The sequence below is a fragment of the Pimephales promelas genome, chromosome 21 (assembly GCF_988280905.1).
Source record: "Pimephales promelas chromosome 21, fPimPro1.hap1.1, whole genome shotgun sequence".
Taxonomy (NCBI): Eukaryota; Metazoa; Chordata; class Actinopteri; order Cypriniformes; family Leuciscidae; genus Pimephales; species Pimephales promelas.
Genome location: NC_142789.1, coordinates 28,926,519 through 28,944,245, shown reverse-complemented (window position 1 = coordinate 28,944,245; position 17,727 = coordinate 28,926,519). Strand labels below are relative to the sequence as shown.

The 17,727-nt window shown below is 34.2% G+C and overlaps 1 protein-coding gene across 3 annotated transcripts; it reads left to right on the top strand.

Annotated features, from left to right (window-relative positions):
- Window positions 1–31: 31 nt before the first annotated feature.
- On the top strand, window positions 32–17,112 carry appl1 (adaptor protein, phosphotyrosine interacting with PH domain and leucine zipper 1). Of its 3 annotated transcripts, none has more exons than XM_039673558.2 (22): window positions 32–420; window positions 923–1,021; window positions 1,593–1,652; window positions 2,416–2,487; window positions 2,570–2,657; window positions 3,367–3,408; window positions 3,505–3,563; window positions 4,899–5,045; window positions 5,375–5,457; window positions 6,812–6,970; window positions 7,044–7,232; window positions 8,462–8,504; window positions 9,531–9,587; window positions 9,706–9,794; window positions 11,011–11,190; window positions 11,309–11,361; window positions 12,536–12,710; window positions 14,365–14,401; window positions 14,487–14,633; window positions 14,734–14,784; window positions 14,884–14,973; window positions 15,281–17,112. In XM_039673558.2, exons 1-22 carry the CDS (start codon window positions 367–369, stop codon window positions 15,428–15,430), a joined length of 2,124 nt encoding a protein of 707 aa, XP_039529492.2. In that variant the 5' UTR covers window positions 32–366; the 3' UTR covers window positions 15,431–17,112. The 3 variants fall into 3 exon arrangements, with proteins under 3 accessions (XP_039529492.2, XP_039529491.2, XP_039529490.2); XM_039673557.2 differs by having other exon boundaries at window positions 33–420; window positions 9,703–9,794; window positions 11,312–11,361; XM_039673556.2 differs by having other exon boundaries at window positions 33–420; window positions 9,703–9,794.
- Window positions 17,113–17,727: the final 615 nt, after the last annotated feature.

Below are 17,727 nucleotides of genomic sequence, written 5' to 3'. Positions count from 1 at the left end.
AAACATATACACAATAAATATTCAATAAAACAACAAAACGAAAAACAAATAATAATGATGTAAAATCTTGGTAAAGAGGACAAAAACTCATTAATGAATTAAATATTTGCCTTGTATGTCAATATCACTAACCATCAAAGAGTCACGAATGGCTTTTATTTCTTATAAACAAGCGCGGACGTCATCATATTATCAACAACAGCGCATCCGCCAATCAGCGGGCAGGAGGAGGCGGGACTTCCGCGTTTGTGGGCGGATCCGGGTGGGTGTTGATTTGTCATAAAGCGAAGATCAACATTATAACATTGTGACTTTTGATCCTGAATAAAACGTAAAGATCGTTGCGCTCGCGTTAAATCTGCAGTCATGCCTGGAATCGATACATTGCCCATAGAGGAAACTCTGGAAGACAGTCCGCAGGTAAATAATCATCATTTAGCTAACAAGCTAACAGAAATAAATAAACACATAAGCATTAATAATAATAAAAATATGCGGCTCGTGCTTCTCATCATGTAAAGCAGAGCAGATCATGAGTGTGTTCATCCAGATGGTCTGATCTGACGGGTTCATGTCTGATTTTGAGCGGTTTAGCTTTGTGATGGGTGTTGGTGGATTGGATTTGGCTTGATTGGTTATTATAAAACACAGATGAATCAAAAATCATATCTTAAATATACAAGCAAACTGTAATGAAAGTCTAAACATTGCTTTACTGGCATGATCAGTGCTGTAAATCGATATCAGAGGGAAACTCATCAACAATAAGAGTCAATGGTCATGTTTACATTTATATTGCAATATTTTGCATCACTTTGCAGTGAAAACAGTGGCTCATAAGTCTGTAATGTCACAACAGAACTTCAGAAACAAAGTCATGTCTAAACATTGTTTTTTTCTCATATTACTGTTGTTCTTGTAGACACGCTCTCTGCTCGGGGTGTTTGAGGAAGATACAGCATCAATATCCAGTTATTTCAGTCAGCTCTTCAAAGCCATGCAGAGGATCTATGACGCCCAGGTGAGAAATCACCCCTTACACATGCAAATCAAATATTATATGAGATATGCTCAAGAATATTCACAGTATAATAGTGTTTAATAACTTTAGTCTCAATGGAAAAATCACACACAAGTTTAGAACATGTCATATTTCACCCCAAAAACAAAAGAAAGAAAGTAGAAGACATATTTTGGATAAAGAAAATACATTTATTAATTAATAATTATCCTATTTTATGTAATTTCAACTATTTTTAAATTATTATTACTGCAAGAATAGTGTTAATATTATTAATAATTATATATTGCGTATTCATATATATACTAGATAATATAATACTTTATATAAATAGTAATTGATAATAATTAGTGATTACAGTAATTACTATAATAATGATACTATTATTATTATTAATAATAATAGTGATTATTGTAAATTGTTTACACATGATTGTATTAGAAAAGAAATTTTTTAAAATAAGAACCACAATTGAGACAGAATGACAAAAAAACATCTTAATTGTCATGAAACTTTTGACATGTAAAAATGGTCCATATTTTTTAATGAGATTCACATGGTTCCCTTTCAGAATGAACTGAGTGCTGCCACACATTTGACGTCTAAATTACTGAAAGACTATGAGAAACAGGTGATTTCTGATCATTTAATGCATTATATCTCATCTTTCTTCTGTTCTTTGTCTGTATATGGACTTGTGTTGGAGTTGATGTTGTTAATGCTTAAATTTAAAAAACACTTTTGCTGATAATTTACTCACCCCCATGTCATCCAAGATATCCATGTCTTTCTTTCTTCAGTCGAAAAGAAATGAAGGTTTTTGATGAAAACATTCCAGGATTTTCTCCATATAATGGACTTCAATGGGGTCCAAACGAGAGTTTCAGTGCAGCTTCAAAGGTCTTTAAACGACACCAGACGATGAATAAGGGTCTTATCTAGCGAAACGAGTGGTCATTTCAAAAATAAATAAAAAGTTTTATAAGCACAAATGCTCGCCTTGCTCAGTTCTGTGATGTGCGTTCGTGACGTCACGTAATACACAATTACGTTCACAGAACAGAGCAAGGCAAGCATTTGTGCTTATAAAACTTAAACTTTTTTTATTTATTTTTTAAACCCACTCGCTAGATAAGACCCTTATTCATCATCTGGTGTCGTTTAAAGACCTTTGAAGCTGCACTGAAACTCTCATTTGGACCTTGACCCGTTTGGACCCCATTGAAGTCCATTATATGGAGAAAACCCTGGAATGTTTTCATGAAAAACCTTCATTTCTTTTCGACTGAAGAAAGAAAGACATGGACATCTTGGATGACATGGCGGCGAGTAAATTATCAGCAAAAGTTTTTTTTAAAAAGTGAACTACTCCTTCAATGTTCTCTGATGTGCAGCGTTTTCCTCTGGGGGGCGACGATGAGGTCATGAGCTCCACTCTCCAGCAGTTTGCCAAAGTCATCGACGAGGTCAGAGTGACATCACTCACTCATTAACATCCTGTGCAAGTACGATAGAGATTCCGCTCATAATTCTGTGCTTTTATTTCAGCTCAGCTCCTGTCACGCCGTTCTCTCCACTCAGCTCGCGGACGCCATGATGTTCCCCATCACACAGTTCAAAGAGAGAGACTTGAGAGGTATGAGACAGCAATGCATTATGGGATTCTGGAATACTTAATGCTGATTGGTCACGTCTTTTCTTATAATGACTCTATAAACTATTGCTGTCCGAAATCTCCACTCAAACCCCTACTCCCTACCCCCTATATATGGGGTAGAGAGCAGAGCACTATATAGTGAGCTCACCAGAATAATACAAACACACTTTCGGACACTCGATCGTCTCTCGGCGCCAGCTGGTGCCAAGACTGCTCTGGGCTAAATATATTTATGTTGAGCTTATTTCACCAAAATTTGAAAACTAAAAGTGATTTCTGGCCGTTTTTGTCATAATGCGCTACTCCACACATGATTATAACTTATTTTTACGATCAGCGCATTGCATGATGGTATGTAGGGCTTAGGTTAGTGACCATCGGTTGTACACTACTTTTCAAAATGCATTCTGGGATACATTGAGTGGACTATACAGGGTATAATAATCATCACTATGCATTTGGACAGCACTACAAAATGGCGAGCTCACTATATAGTCCACTATATAGTGAGTAATGGGGGATTTTGGACGCAGCATATATGATTGCCTGCGACCATTTCCAGATATCGCTTCGTTTACTATCTCCCATTCTACTAATTTACCTCAAATCAATATTTCATGCCCATGTAGTCATTTAATAAGCTGTACTCTTATATAACGCATTAATTCTTCTCCATCTCGCGCTCTAGAAATTGTCATCCTGAAGGAAGTGTTTCAGATTGCAAGTGATGGTAAGCACTTTATTGGTTTTTTCTACATAATTGCTGCAACATTTGCTAATGAAGCCATTATTTGTGCTTCATTATGTTTAATACATTTCCTTTCAGATCACGATGCTGCCATAAACCGATACAGTCGACTGTCTAAGCGAAAGGAGAACGAGAAGGTGTTGCATTTTGAGATTTTACGATGTTGTGTGACTGACAGCTGGTTAGTTTGCATGCGGCTCCGCAGTCCTGATAAGAGTGTGTGTGTGTGTGTGTGTGTCTTGCTGAATGCTCTGGCTGTCCTCATTTAATAAAACACACACCGAGAGCTGGCCCGACCGCAGAGAGATGAACATCTGTTACTCTGATACATGCGTCTTTGTCCAGGACGAGAAAAGAAGACAAATAACTCCCTATTCAGTTTATCGTGCCCTTACGATGCTATTTTAAAGGCTTCTGAGTCTCCTACAATAGGTTTATATGCATCCAAGGTCAAAAAACATTTCATTTTCACATAATCACATCATTTAATTTCTCAAAGACTCTGAAAACTGTTTGTTTGAAGATTGTCTCCCGCCTTTCCGGGAGCCTGCTCTGATTGGTCAGATGGCTCAGTCTGTCTTACAGCAAACGCTCATTAGCATATCTGAATTTCAGCTATACGAACAGATGCCGTCGGTTTTACCGTATCAATTAGATGTGGATTTGCAACACTGATAACAGCGACTTCTCGACATCGAACCAAACTCTTCCAGTCTTTTGAGTGTCAAAGTAGATGCTGTTCGCCGACAACCAATGAAAAACATAGGATGGCATTATGCAAATTGTGTCGCATTGTTACGTTGGTATATAACAAGAAGCGAGACTGGAATTACTAACGACTCATTTCAGCAGTTCAGCCTCGATTCTTTCTTTTAATAACTTAATTTATCCCGGACTTTGATCTTTAAGACGTCACAGACTTTTTACATTCACAGATGAAACTCGAAAAATATGAATATCGTGCAAAAGTTCATTTATTTCAGTAATTCAACTTAAAAGGTGATTATATAGACTCATTACATGCAAAGTGAGATATTTCAAGCCTTTATTTGTTATAACTTTGATGATTATGGATTATAGCTATGAAACCCCAAATGTATTAAAAGGTTCTCATAAGCTGTAAGCCATAATCATCAAAATTATAACGTAATGAGTCTATATAATATATTAGTTTCACCTTTTAAGTTGAATTGCTGAAATAAATGAACTTTTGCACGATATTCAAATTTCTCCTGTATATCACACACTACATGAAAGATAATTTTTGAAGATGATAAAAGAAAACGTTCTTAATGCATGTTCCCGATCTTGGCATGTTGTTTCCGAATGCTATTCTTCGTCGTCTTGCATCAAACCAACTCTGAAATGAGTTTTTAACTCGCTTTATTTATCATCCACATGTCCTATACTGAGACTTTTCCCAGTCCTGTCCTACATGTGACTAACTCCGATGGTCCATGTGTCCACTGCAGGTGAAGAATGAAGTGATGGAGGACGTGTACACGTCCAGGAAAAAACATCACGAGACCACAATGCACTACTTCGCTTCACTCAACATGCTGCAGTACAAGAAGAAGATCGCGCTGTTGGAGCCGCTGCTGGGATACATGCAGGCGCAGGTGTCTATGAGGCCGTTTCACATCATGTTTAATAGACCATTTTGCTAGATGTAAACAACACTGGTCCAGAAACACTTCCTGTTTCAGTTTGTAACTGTTTTCTTTATTTCACATGTAAAGAAAACATCTTAAAGATGTTTGTTTTCAATTTTTTGATTCAGTTTTATATGTTCTGTTGGTTGTATTTTATCCCAGCTTTTATTTAGTGTTAAAAAACTGAAACAGGAAGTGCTTCTGGACCAGTGTTGTTTAGATCTTGCGAAATGGTCTATACACAACACCATCTAATAAATTAGTCTCTCATTATTATTATTATTTTTTTTTATCAGATCAGCTTTTTCAAATTGGGATCCGAGAATCTGACGCAGCAATGGGAGGATTTTCTCACCAACATTGGAACCAGCGTGCAGAAGTGAGTTTTGGGTCAAACTTGAACTAAAGATGGAAAAAATAAATAATTTGGGATGGAAAACATAAAAAAAATCAAATGTTGCCTTTGAAACTAAAATCATTAAAACTAAAACTGAAATAGGTGAATAATAAATAAAAGACATGAAGCTGAATAGAAATATAAAAAAACTCAAACTAATAAAATAAAAATGTACAATATAAAAATAAATGTATAATAGTATTTAAGTAATACTAAAATAACTGGTTTTCACCATATAATGGACTAATTCATCTGACAATACATTTAAAGAAATGTATAATTGTCAGAGATGTATAGTAACGAAGTAGAACTACTTAAGTACTAAAATGCTGTATGTGTACTCTACTAGAGTATTGTTTTTTTCCTCATACTTCTACTTTTACTTCAGTAGATATTTTTGATGAATTTAATACTTTTACTTCGATATTTTTTTAATGTTCTGCTAGTTACTCGTTACAATTATACAAATTTTACGAATCATTCGTTGCAAGTTGTCTTTCATGCTGCCTAAATCACACGCCAGTTTTATAGGGTAATGGTATTGATTGACACACACATTGACGACTAATGCAGGGGTTGTCCTGCAATGGCCGCCAAAGCAAATTTGTATCCCGCCAAAGCGCCTTATTTGATTGCTAGCTCAAACTTTTGTCTGCTTTCTTTAATAATTGCATGACACAATACTTGTACTTTTACTTTTAGTACTTAAGTAGTGAATTTGAAAATAAACTACTTGCTATACTTAAGTACAAAAAATGTTGAATAGTTTAGTACTTCTACTTAAGTGTGGTGCTTAAAGAGCACTTCAACTTCTGTCATGCCCACTTTTTTGATAGAGCACTTGTACTTTTACTCAAGTCCGGGTTTCTAGTACTTAACACATCTCTGATAATTGTATGTGATAAGTGTTGATTAAGTGAGGTTTAAAGTGAAGATTTCTATGCTGTTGAACTTTTTCCTGGATCATGTGACACTGAAGACTGGAGTAATGATGCTGAATATTCAGCTTTGATCACAGGAGTAAATTACACTACACTTTTTATAATAATATTTGACAATATTACAGTTTTACTGTATTTTTTTATCAGCCTTGGAGAGCAGAAAAGGCTTTTTTTCAAAAACATTACAAATATTTCCAACCCCAAACTTCTGGACAAGAGTGTATGTTATATTTTATACAATATGCAAATTATTGTACTCTATCATCCCTGTTTCAGTAATGTTTAACTCACCCTTGTGCTTTTTCAAAGTGTTCTCTGCATGATAATAGCACAAGAAATCCATGAATTACTCTGAAACGAATGATGTGCTGACTTTCTTCTCTTGGTGGCCGTAGTGTTCGCAGGGAAATGGACAGTGACGCTGAAGCGATGGATCAGACGATTCAAGACCTGAAGGAGGCCAGTGACCCGCTCTACATGCCCGACCCCGACCCGAACACCGTCCCCGTGAACCGCAACCTGACCCGCAAGGCCGGATACCTCAACACTCGCAAGTAAGAGAACACCAGCGCTTCAATGCGCTTCGGTCGCCTGCATTCATGCTGATCTCATGCTTCTCTCCGCCAGTAAAACGGGCCTGGTGTCGTCTAGCTGGGACCGGCAGTACTTCTTCACCCAGGGAGGAAACCTCATGAGCCAATCGCGTGGAGACGTCGCCGGAGGTTTGGTGATGGACATTGACAACTGTTCTGTCATGGCTGTGGATTGCGAGGACCGCCGGTTCTGCTTTCAGATCACGTCATTTGATGGAAAGAAGTAAGATTTTCAATGCACAAATCTGTCTTCTACAGGTATCACAATATACGTCCTCTAGGTGCAGATAATCTGAAACTAGAGCCGCACGATGCTGGATAAATTGAATCACGATTTTTTTTTTTTTTTCAAGATAGAGATCACATTTGATTTTATTTACTTACTTTTTATTTATTTTCCGTCTGATGTTTAAAAATTTGAAAATGTTCATTCATTGTACTTAAGATGTAAGTAATGTATCAAACTGTAGATACACTCTATTAACATCTTGTAAGTAAATATGTTTTATAAAAACAAATCTATAAAAAAAAAGATAGAGATCACGATTCTGAATACAGCTAAACAAAATAACGTGTAATTTACTAGAGGCTCTGACAAAATTGTAGCAGTTTATTTGAAAATTTTTTAATTAAATTAAACTATTTTTAAAGGTCCCGTTCTTCGCGATTCCATTATTCAAACTTTAGTTAGTGTGTAATGTTGCTGTTAATACCTGTAAAATTATAAACCCCCTACTTCCTTTTTTTAATGACGTCATTAGAACTAGAACTTTAGAAACTAAAATATGTGGCTTAAAATAAAACAAACATTAACTGAAATAAGATAAAAATATACAATAAAAATTCAGCTACTTGCCAAGGCATAATTTCTCATTTCAATTTAGTTTAACGATGTACTGAAATAATTAAAACTGAAATAAAAAGGAATAAAAACTACATCGACAGACAAACTCAGAAAAACAAAAGGAAATTACTTAAACTTAAAGTGAAAAATGTAAAATATAAAAATAAATAAAACATTTTTTTAAAACTATAATAGTCTATCAGTGATACTAAAATAACACTTTCTTTTTTTACATGTGAATCTAGGAATGTGTCTAACTTTGACTTATTTTTACTGTAATTTCATCTCTGTGGTTACTAAAATGCCTAAAATTGAGCATAGTTGTAGTCAGTTTTCACAGTATTGCTCTTTGTCAGCCCTTTATTTGTTCTTGGGAATCTAAAATTCCCTAAATGTTTTGTTGAGTTTGCTGGTCTTATGGCATTAGTCTAGTAATGAGAGATGTAAACACTGAAGTGCTAAAGTGCTGCCGGAGAATTCCCAAGAGCGGATCCGGTTTAAACTCCAATGAATATTCATCAGGCGGGTAAACGACTGCCTTATCCTTTCTCAGTGCATGTGCCAAGATATCGAGTCATTCTGAGTCACTGTTTCTGTGTGTGTCGCAGGGCGGCCATATTACAGGCGGAGAGCAGGAAAGACTGCGAGGAGGTGAGGAGAAAACACACACAGATATTAGGGTCAAGCTCACCAAGAACATTTCAACACATATTCAAAGAAATTATACGTTTGGGTTCAGTAAAAAAAAAAAAAATTGGAAAGAAGTTAATACTGTAATTAGTATACTGTATTGGATAATACTGTAAAAAATTAGAATATTAATATATGGTGCAAAAGTTCATTTATTTCAGTAATTCAACTTTAAAGGTGAAACTAATATATTATATAGACTCATTACATGCAAAGTGAGATATTTCAAGCCTTTATTTGTTATCATTTATACAGCTTATGAAAACCCCAAATTCAAAATTACTACAAATAAACTGAACAAATAAAGGCTTGAAATATCTTACTTTGCATGTAATGAGTCTATATAATATATTAGTTTCCCCTTTTAAGTTGAATTACTGAAATAAATGAACTTTTGCACCATATTCAAATTTTTTCAAATTTAATTTTTATTCTAACTCTATTCAGCAAAGATGCATTAAATTGATCGTAAATCATTGTAAATGTCTTTACCTTTCTAAAAAAAGTAGCACGATTTCTACAAAAATATGTTCTTATTTCAACATTGATAAATAGTAGAAATATATTACAACAGTTATTTTAAACTGTAAATATGTATCACAAAATTAGTCTTTTTACTGTATTGTATATATTTTACTGTATATTATTTTAACCAAATAAATGGTTATTTATTCTAAACAGTTTATTTTTAATTCTATTTATATTCTCATTACTGTATTTGTAACCTGTTTGAGAACAATTATATCTTTAAAATCAGCATACAGGTAGTAGAAGGAAAATGATCATGATGCATTATTTACAGTAATGAGAATTCTGGGGGGAAATGTGCATAAATATCATGTATGTCATGTCACAATAATATGAAATATCTACAATGGCTCTAAAAATTGGCTTTATATTAAATATGTTTCATTTGATTTTGGTGTGAAATATGGCTCTAAACATGACAGGCTTCATTAGATTCACAAATTTTTTATTTTATTTTAGTGGATCGCAACGATAAACAACATATCGAAGAGGATATACCTGAGTGAAAACCCAGAGGTGAGTGTTTTAGTCTTACTGTCGAGGTGAAAATATAACATATAGATGTGCATGTATAACACGACGTCATTAATGCGTTTTAAAGTCAGTTATTGCTAGTGTTTCTCTTTGGCAGGAGATCGCAGCGAGAGTGAATCAGTCTGCGCTGGAGGCCGTGACTCCTTCTCCATCCTTTCAACAGAGACACGAGAGTTTCAGACCGAGCACGTGAGGCACTTCATACTGCAACTTTATTATAATATTGCAATCATTAGTCATTTTGCCTATAATAGTTAATCATCTTAAAGGCACCGTAAGTGGATACTCTACCACTACCAGGCGGTCAAACCTTTGGATTATAACATTATAAAAAATAATGTCAAAATACAGTTATAGTGTGATATATAGTGAATATCATATAGTGAATATATTGTAAAATGTAATTTATTCCTGTGATCAAAGCATCATTACTCCAGTCTTCAGTGTCACGTGATCCTTCAAAAATCAGTCTAATATGATAATTTGCTGCTCAATTAATAGTAACGGTCCTCGTTATTATTAAAGTTGATAACAGTTTTGCTGCTTAATATTTTGGAGGAAACCATAATTTTTTAGGATTCATTAATGAATAGAAAGTTCAAAACGGCATTTATTTGAAATAGGAATATTTAGGGCTGTCAAACATTAATCGCGATTAATTGCATCCAAAATAAAAGTTTGTGTTTACATAATATATGTGGGTGCACTCTGTATAATTATTTTATGTATATAAATACACAAACATGCTTGTATATTTTAAGAAATATTTTAATGTATATACTGTATATAGATTTATGTATAATTTATATTATATATAAATGTAAATATTTTATATATAAACAATATTTTTTTCCTAAATATACAAGCATGTGTGTGTATTTATATTTATATATATATATATATATATATATGCACAAAATAATTATACACATTGCACCCACATATATTATGTAAACAAAAACTTTTATTTTGGATGCGATTAATCGCGATTAATCGTTTGACAGCCCTAGAAATATTACATTATAAATGTATTTACTGTCACTTTTGATCAGTTTAATGTCTTTGTTGAATAAAAGCATTGATTTATTTATCTATTTTAAATCTTATTGACCCCAAATTTGTATTCACATTGTATCAAACTTTTATTTTCAAATAGAAAACAGTCATTTTAATAATATTTCACATTATTGTTTTTTTAATCGAATAAATGCAGCCTTGGTGAGCAGAAGAGACTTCTTTCAAAAACATAATACTTCTTTTTTTTTTTCTTTTTTTTTTTTAATTGAGAACATTTGACCGGTTTTGTAACTCAACACATGAGCTCCCATATCATACAGGAACGTTTTTGTGCTTGTAAATGATTGGATGTTTTCTTTCTCAAAGCATTTGTGTTCTCCCCCTGAAGGCAAGGTCGACCCAAGACGGGCCGGTCCGGCAGCCAGTGCTCAGTGGGCTCCGAGTCTCCGGCGCTGTCGTCTCTCTCTCTGGATTCGCTCGTAGCTTCGGACACACCCATCCAGTTCGACATCATCTCCCCCGTCAGCGAGGAGCACGCGAGTCAGGCCAAGAGCGCCGGCCAGGGCAGGTCTCTGCTTATGTTTATCAACGTTTATGGGAGATAAAGGGGACCGTTTACTCTTATTAGGGAATTATTAAGCATCTCGACGTAAAGCACTGGTTTGTGTTTTTCCCTTTTCTGAAAGAAGGACCAATCCATTCGGGGAATCTGGAGGGTCACAATCTGAGGAAAGTGAAGGTACATTTATAAAATAATATATATTGACCACCATCCAAAAGGTTGGAGTCAGTAAGATTTATTTATTTTAAAGAAATTCTTTTATTCATCGAGAATCCATTAAATTGATCAAAAGTGACAGTAAAGACATTTATAATAGATTTATATTTCAAATAAATGCTCTTTCTTGAGCATCAAATCATCATATTAGAGTGATTTCTGAAGGATCATGTGACACTGAAGACTGGAGTAATGATGATGATAAATTCAGCTTTGATCACAGGAATAAAATACATTTTAAAACATACTTGTATAAAAAAGTTATTTTAGAAAATGTTTCCTGTATTTGATTGGATAAATGCTATTTGCAAATCTCACCAACCCCAAAATTATATATATTTAATTATTTATTTATATATATATATATATATATACATGTGTGTGTGTGTATATATATATATATATATAATTTTGGGGTTGGTGAACACAAATGTTGATATATTTATTTATTTAAAACTTTTAAAAAAATATATATAAATAATTAAATATATATAATTTTGGGGTTGGTGAACACAAATGTTGATATATTTATTCATTTAATATATATATATGAAGAGTTCAGATGCAAAAACCTCTAAATGCCATTTGAAATTTTCTTCTTTAATGATGATTTTTATCAATCTTGTATATTTAAGTTCAGTAATTTCACTTAAATGACAATTAATAGGTAATTATCATTGCCATTTAAGTGAAATCACTGAACTTAAATATACAAGCTTGATAAAAATTATCTTTCTAGAAGAAAATTTCAAATGGCACTTAGAGGCTTTTGCATCTGAACTCTTCATATATAAATTGCTCTCTCTCTCTCTATATATATATATATAATATGCTATATATATATATATATATATATATATATATATAAATTGTTATAAATTGCTGTCTTTTAATGACAGAATTGTTATTTTTGTGTGTACTATTCCTTCAATAGCTTAAATTGCATTAGATGGTATTAATTAGTATAATTTTCTCCACACATTTGGCTCTGGTTGCGTCAGCAGAAAAGCAGAGAAAGCGAATGCATTTTGATGCAAGATTATAAAAACCGAGAGACTTTTATTAAGAAAACTGATTTTTTTTGTTGTCGCTGATGTTGCTGTGAAGTCAGACTGAATCTCTGGTGTGGTTTCAGACTCGATCCTGCACCAGCTGTTCATCGTTCGGTTCTTGGGCTGCATGGAGGTGAAGGCCACGGAGAACGCTGACGTCATCTACGAGACCATGAGACAGATCCTGGCAGCCCGAGCCATACACAACATCTTCAGGATGACCGAGTCTCATCTGCTCGTCACATGCGAATGCCTGAAGTGAGTTACGACGTGTGTTATTCTCACAGCTGTGTTGAACTGATCCTGGATCAGGGCTCTGCTGCTCATTAAGAAGAGCCTGTGAATATGTCAAGCATTTTAAACTCGTATGGGCAGAAATGAGGACGTTTAGTTTTAGGGCGTGTTCATTGTTGGCATATTTTGTTTGATTAAAACAATCTCTAGTGCGGTTTCATAAGTGTGAACGCTGCCATCTGAACCCTGGTCCACTTCCAAACGGACTCTGGTGTTGTTCGACTGAAATATGAACACAACACGGACCAAAGACATCTAAACAAACCAAAAACAGGACGTGATGTCATAAAAAGGTCACATAAACCTGTTTTTTATCAGTATTGGAGCTACGTTGCCCATCACAGTTGGTACAAGCGTCAGAATCGCCGTCTTTTTGCAGATCTTTGTGAATTCCTGCTGCTGTTTTGACTCCTTTACACATTTTATAAACTCTTTGTGAGTTCTCAGCTGGCAGAAATGCCATCATGTGTACACGGCATGCTTACAAGTGCATTTCGGCAGGCACACAGCATTGGTCTGGATGTTCGTTGCAAAATTTACACCTTAAAAGCCTGTTTTTTTTGTTTTGTATCTTTAGGTTTGGTCTTAAAAATGACAGTGTGAACACTAAGCGAACCAGGCCTAAATTTATATCATTTTCTTTTTATGGTCTAAACCAAAAGAACCAAGAGAACCGAACACACCCTTAAGGTTATAAAATAAATACGACCTCACGTTTACGCAACGCCTCTGAAACTTTCATCCGTCTTAAAAAACGCGGATTGGTTATGATTTTCTGTGTTTTTTGCATCCATAGCAAGCATTTTGAGAGGTGTTTTGACAATCCAGAGCCCCCGAATGACAAATACGAAAAAACTCATACTAAAATTCGGGTGTGCAAGGACCTTTGACCCTGCTGTTGGGTCGTTTGTGGCCAAAAAAAATGTAAGGTTTTTCGTTTTTTTTTACTTTATCGGAATGGTATGAATCTTTGTAAAGGTTGTGGACATGAAAATCATGGACATTATTTGAAAATAGTCCCTTGTATTGTTCATGTGTTGGAAATGAATGGGAAGTGAATTTCCTCTAGTGGAAGCGTTCGGTACTGCAGCCAAACACACTCTCACTGAAAGCTCATTTTTTGAGATATCAACCTCAAATTTCAAACACAGCTTATTTAAATTTATAGCTTTGATTTTCTCACAGTTGAATGTGTTTCGTTACATATATATTTGCCAAAAAAATTAAAATGATAATTTTGTGTATTTTTCATAACAATAAATGTAACATTTTATAACTTTCACTTTTTTAAACGTTTTTCACTTCACCAATAAACTGCCAAGAGTCGTCTTTAAAAAGAGACCAAACTTAAGTCGGGTAAGATTTATGACCATTTAAGTTGGAAATGTCATTTTCAGGTCAATGCTCAGTGAATAAATGGATTATAAAGACTGCATAAATATAATTTAGTACCATAAAATCCCCTAGTAATTTTTTTTTTTAAATAAAAAACATTATCGAACTAAAATATAGTACAATAATATCATTAAAATATAAATTCTATAATTTTTTAAACCAGAGGTTTAATCATATCAGGCTTATTTTACGTCTTTTATAAAGTTGTGTCTGTTTATTTCAGGCTTATTGACCCACAGACACAAGTCACAAGACTACGGGTACGTCATTTAACAGTTTCGTTCACTGCTCATATTGGGTGTCCTGTGCTGTTCTGAGGTCAGTATTTGTTCTGTGGTTCCTCAGTTCTCTCTCTCCAGCGTCGTGCTTTGTGCGTCACATCAGGAGAACAAGCGCTTGTTTGGGTTCGTGTTGCAGACGGCGGGAGGACGAGTCGATGGACAGCCTGTTACCGTCTGCTACATCTTTGAGTCAAACAATGATGGAGAGAAGGTACAAAAACATGCATATAATCTCTCCCTTTTTATACTTTTATAAGGACATGTATATATATTTAATTAAAAAATTTCACTTTTTTTCTTGAATAAATCAGATCTGTGACAGTGTAGGACTCGCAAAGCAGATCGCCCTCCACTCTGAGATGGTGAGGAACATTTCAAACGACTGAAATGCATGTTGGGTGAAATGAAATTGATAATGCTGATGATTCTTGAGAATATGCATGTTTTTTTTTTTCTGACAGGACCGAAAAGCCTCACAGAAACAGAGAGAGCTGAATAAAGCCAAGGAGAAACAACAGGAGGAACTGCATAAACAAAAACAGATAGAGAAGGTAAAAGACATTCACATTTATTTGATCAAAAATACTGTAAAAATGTGATATATTATTACAATTTACAATAGCTGTTTTTTATTTGAATATGTCTTAAAGTATAATTTATTCCTGTGATCAAAGCTGTAATTTCAGCATCATTACTCCAGTCTGCAGTGTCACATGATCCTTCTATTATGAAACATTTATGATTATTATCAGTGTTGATCAATTAAATTTTTCGATCAATTTAATGCATCTTTGCTGAAAAACAGAAGTGTATATTTGAACAGATTTCATAAGTAAACTGTGGTCTCCAAACCTTCAGGATCTTGAGGAACAAAGTCGTTTGATCGCCGCCTCTAGCCGACCCACCCAAACAGCTGCTGACGGACAGGTCTTGGTCCTTAGCAACAGCCAATCAGAGGACAGCGACGTAGGAGAGGAGGGGCAGAAAAAGGGTGAATCGGAGGCCTGATAAGAACCGTTCTATTACATCACTTCCTGTTCCTCAAGGGTTCTCCAGAGCATTGATTTAATATCAAACTGCGGATTATATACACACACATAAGTGGACACTTTGGGGAAAACTCCTCAGAAGTTGTTATTTGTATGAATCCTGTATTTTTTACCATATCCGTTATCGAACTGCATTTGCTTTTAGAGGGTTTTATATATGTATGTGAGTAAATGAATCCACTATCAGGACAAACCCCAACCTAACGAGACGATTCGTTGCTTTATTTCGATGAAGTGAATAACTGACGTGTAAAAGACATTAATACTGTATGTTGGCCTTCACTTTATGTTTTTACGGCTGCATGTGTTTCCGTTCCGGTGACAGACTTTCACAAAGATATCAATGATGTTTTATTGTAATTGTCAATCTTAATCGTCCTAAAATAGGAGGAGTAGTTCACTTTTAAAAAAAACTTTTGCTGATAATTTACTCACCCCCATATCATCCAAGATGTCCATGTCTTTCTTTCTTCAGTCGAAAAGAAATGAAGGTTTTTGATAAACAATCCAGGATTTTCTCCATATAATGGACTTCAATGGGGTCCAAATGAGAGTTTCAGTGCAGCTTCAAAGGGCTTTAAACGATTCCAGACGATGAATAAGGGTCTTATCTAGCGAAACGAGCGGTCATTTAAAAAAAAAAAATTATAACAAAGTTTAAGTTTTATAAGCTCAAATGCTCGCCTTGCTCTGTTCTGTGATGTGCATTTGTGACTCTCCTGTTCAAACTGGTTTATCAAAATGAATTAATCTTTTGTCGTGTCATTTGGTTCACTCAACGAACGAAATGAACAAGTTGACTCGGGAAAAGATTTGTTCATTTTGATGATCGTCTGGAATCGTTTAAAGCCCTTTGAACAGTTTGCACTGGAGCTTGAACCATTTGGTCCCCATTGAAGTCCATTATATGGAGAAAATCCTGGAATGTTTTCATCAAAAACCTTCATTTCTTTTCGACTGAAGAAAGAAAGACATGGGGGTGAGTAAATTATCAGCAAAAGTTTTTTCAAAAGTGAACTACTCCTTTAATTTTCTTCATGCAATATTTTGAGAGATTCACTACATAATGGGTTCAAAATTATTTAATACGGTTATATTATGTCTTTGCAGTTAATACGCTAATACAGTTCTGATTTTGTCTGTTGACATGATTCACAATGTTCTACATCTACAAACGCACATCTGGTCAAGTTTTTCTGTGTGAACACATTTTTTGCTCATCACATGATCAAATGGCTCTAGACTTGGGGTGTGCTGTATTCTTTTTGTATATCGGAGATATTGAAGAGTGCATTTTATTGGTCCAGTATATGGGTTAAAAACGGTTGTGGAATTGCAAACTGAAATATTCATTATTTTTGTGGTGGAAGTTGCACAGAGCGCTGCTGAATTAAATATCGTCTCATTCATTGATTTGGTTTTATTTGACAATTTGCTTCAATGAAAACCATCTTTGTGGTTCATAAACTGTCGAGACGTCAGAAAAACGCACTTTCTGTATCATTTTAATCCGTTTACTGAGTGTAAAGCGATTCGCTTCGTTTATTTTGTCGATTGTTTCTAACCTTTTGTCTAAATGTCTTTCTACAAAATCATGGGGTACAATGAAGACTGGTATTAAAATCTGTTTAAATAAGCTAATCCTTTTAGACTCCAGAATCTTTATTTTTTTTATGGATTTTTTTTTACTTTATAAACTTCTTCAAATAATTGAACACCCACACAAAAAAAAAAATATGTTAAACTTAATCCAAATATATTTCAAGTAATTTAGAGAGTTTTAAAAGTTGCTTTAAAGATTGAAATAAAATTCTTACATGCCACAAAACGTAACAAATCTACATTTGTATAAATATAACTCAAAAATATTCATCATCTTAATAGGTTATTCCAAACGTCACATTTAAAACCAGGGATGTTTAGGAAACATTTTTGTTGAATTTTTTTGTAATTGATAAAAACAATATTATAGATTTTTTTTATTTATTTCAGGGCTACTGAAGATATTTCTTTTTCTTATCTGTTAAGTGCAAATTAACATACTGAAATACTATATGGTTTCATTAGATAACTTTTCATTATAATCTCAATACATTTTAAGAACAAAAGCATCTGTTAGCATTAGTTAATGCACTGAAAACTAACATGAACATGTTTATTAACAAAGGATAATAAATGCTGTACAAAATATATTGCGCATTGCACTGTAAAAAAAGTAAGTAACCTGGTTGCCTTAAAATTGTAAGTTCATTGAAA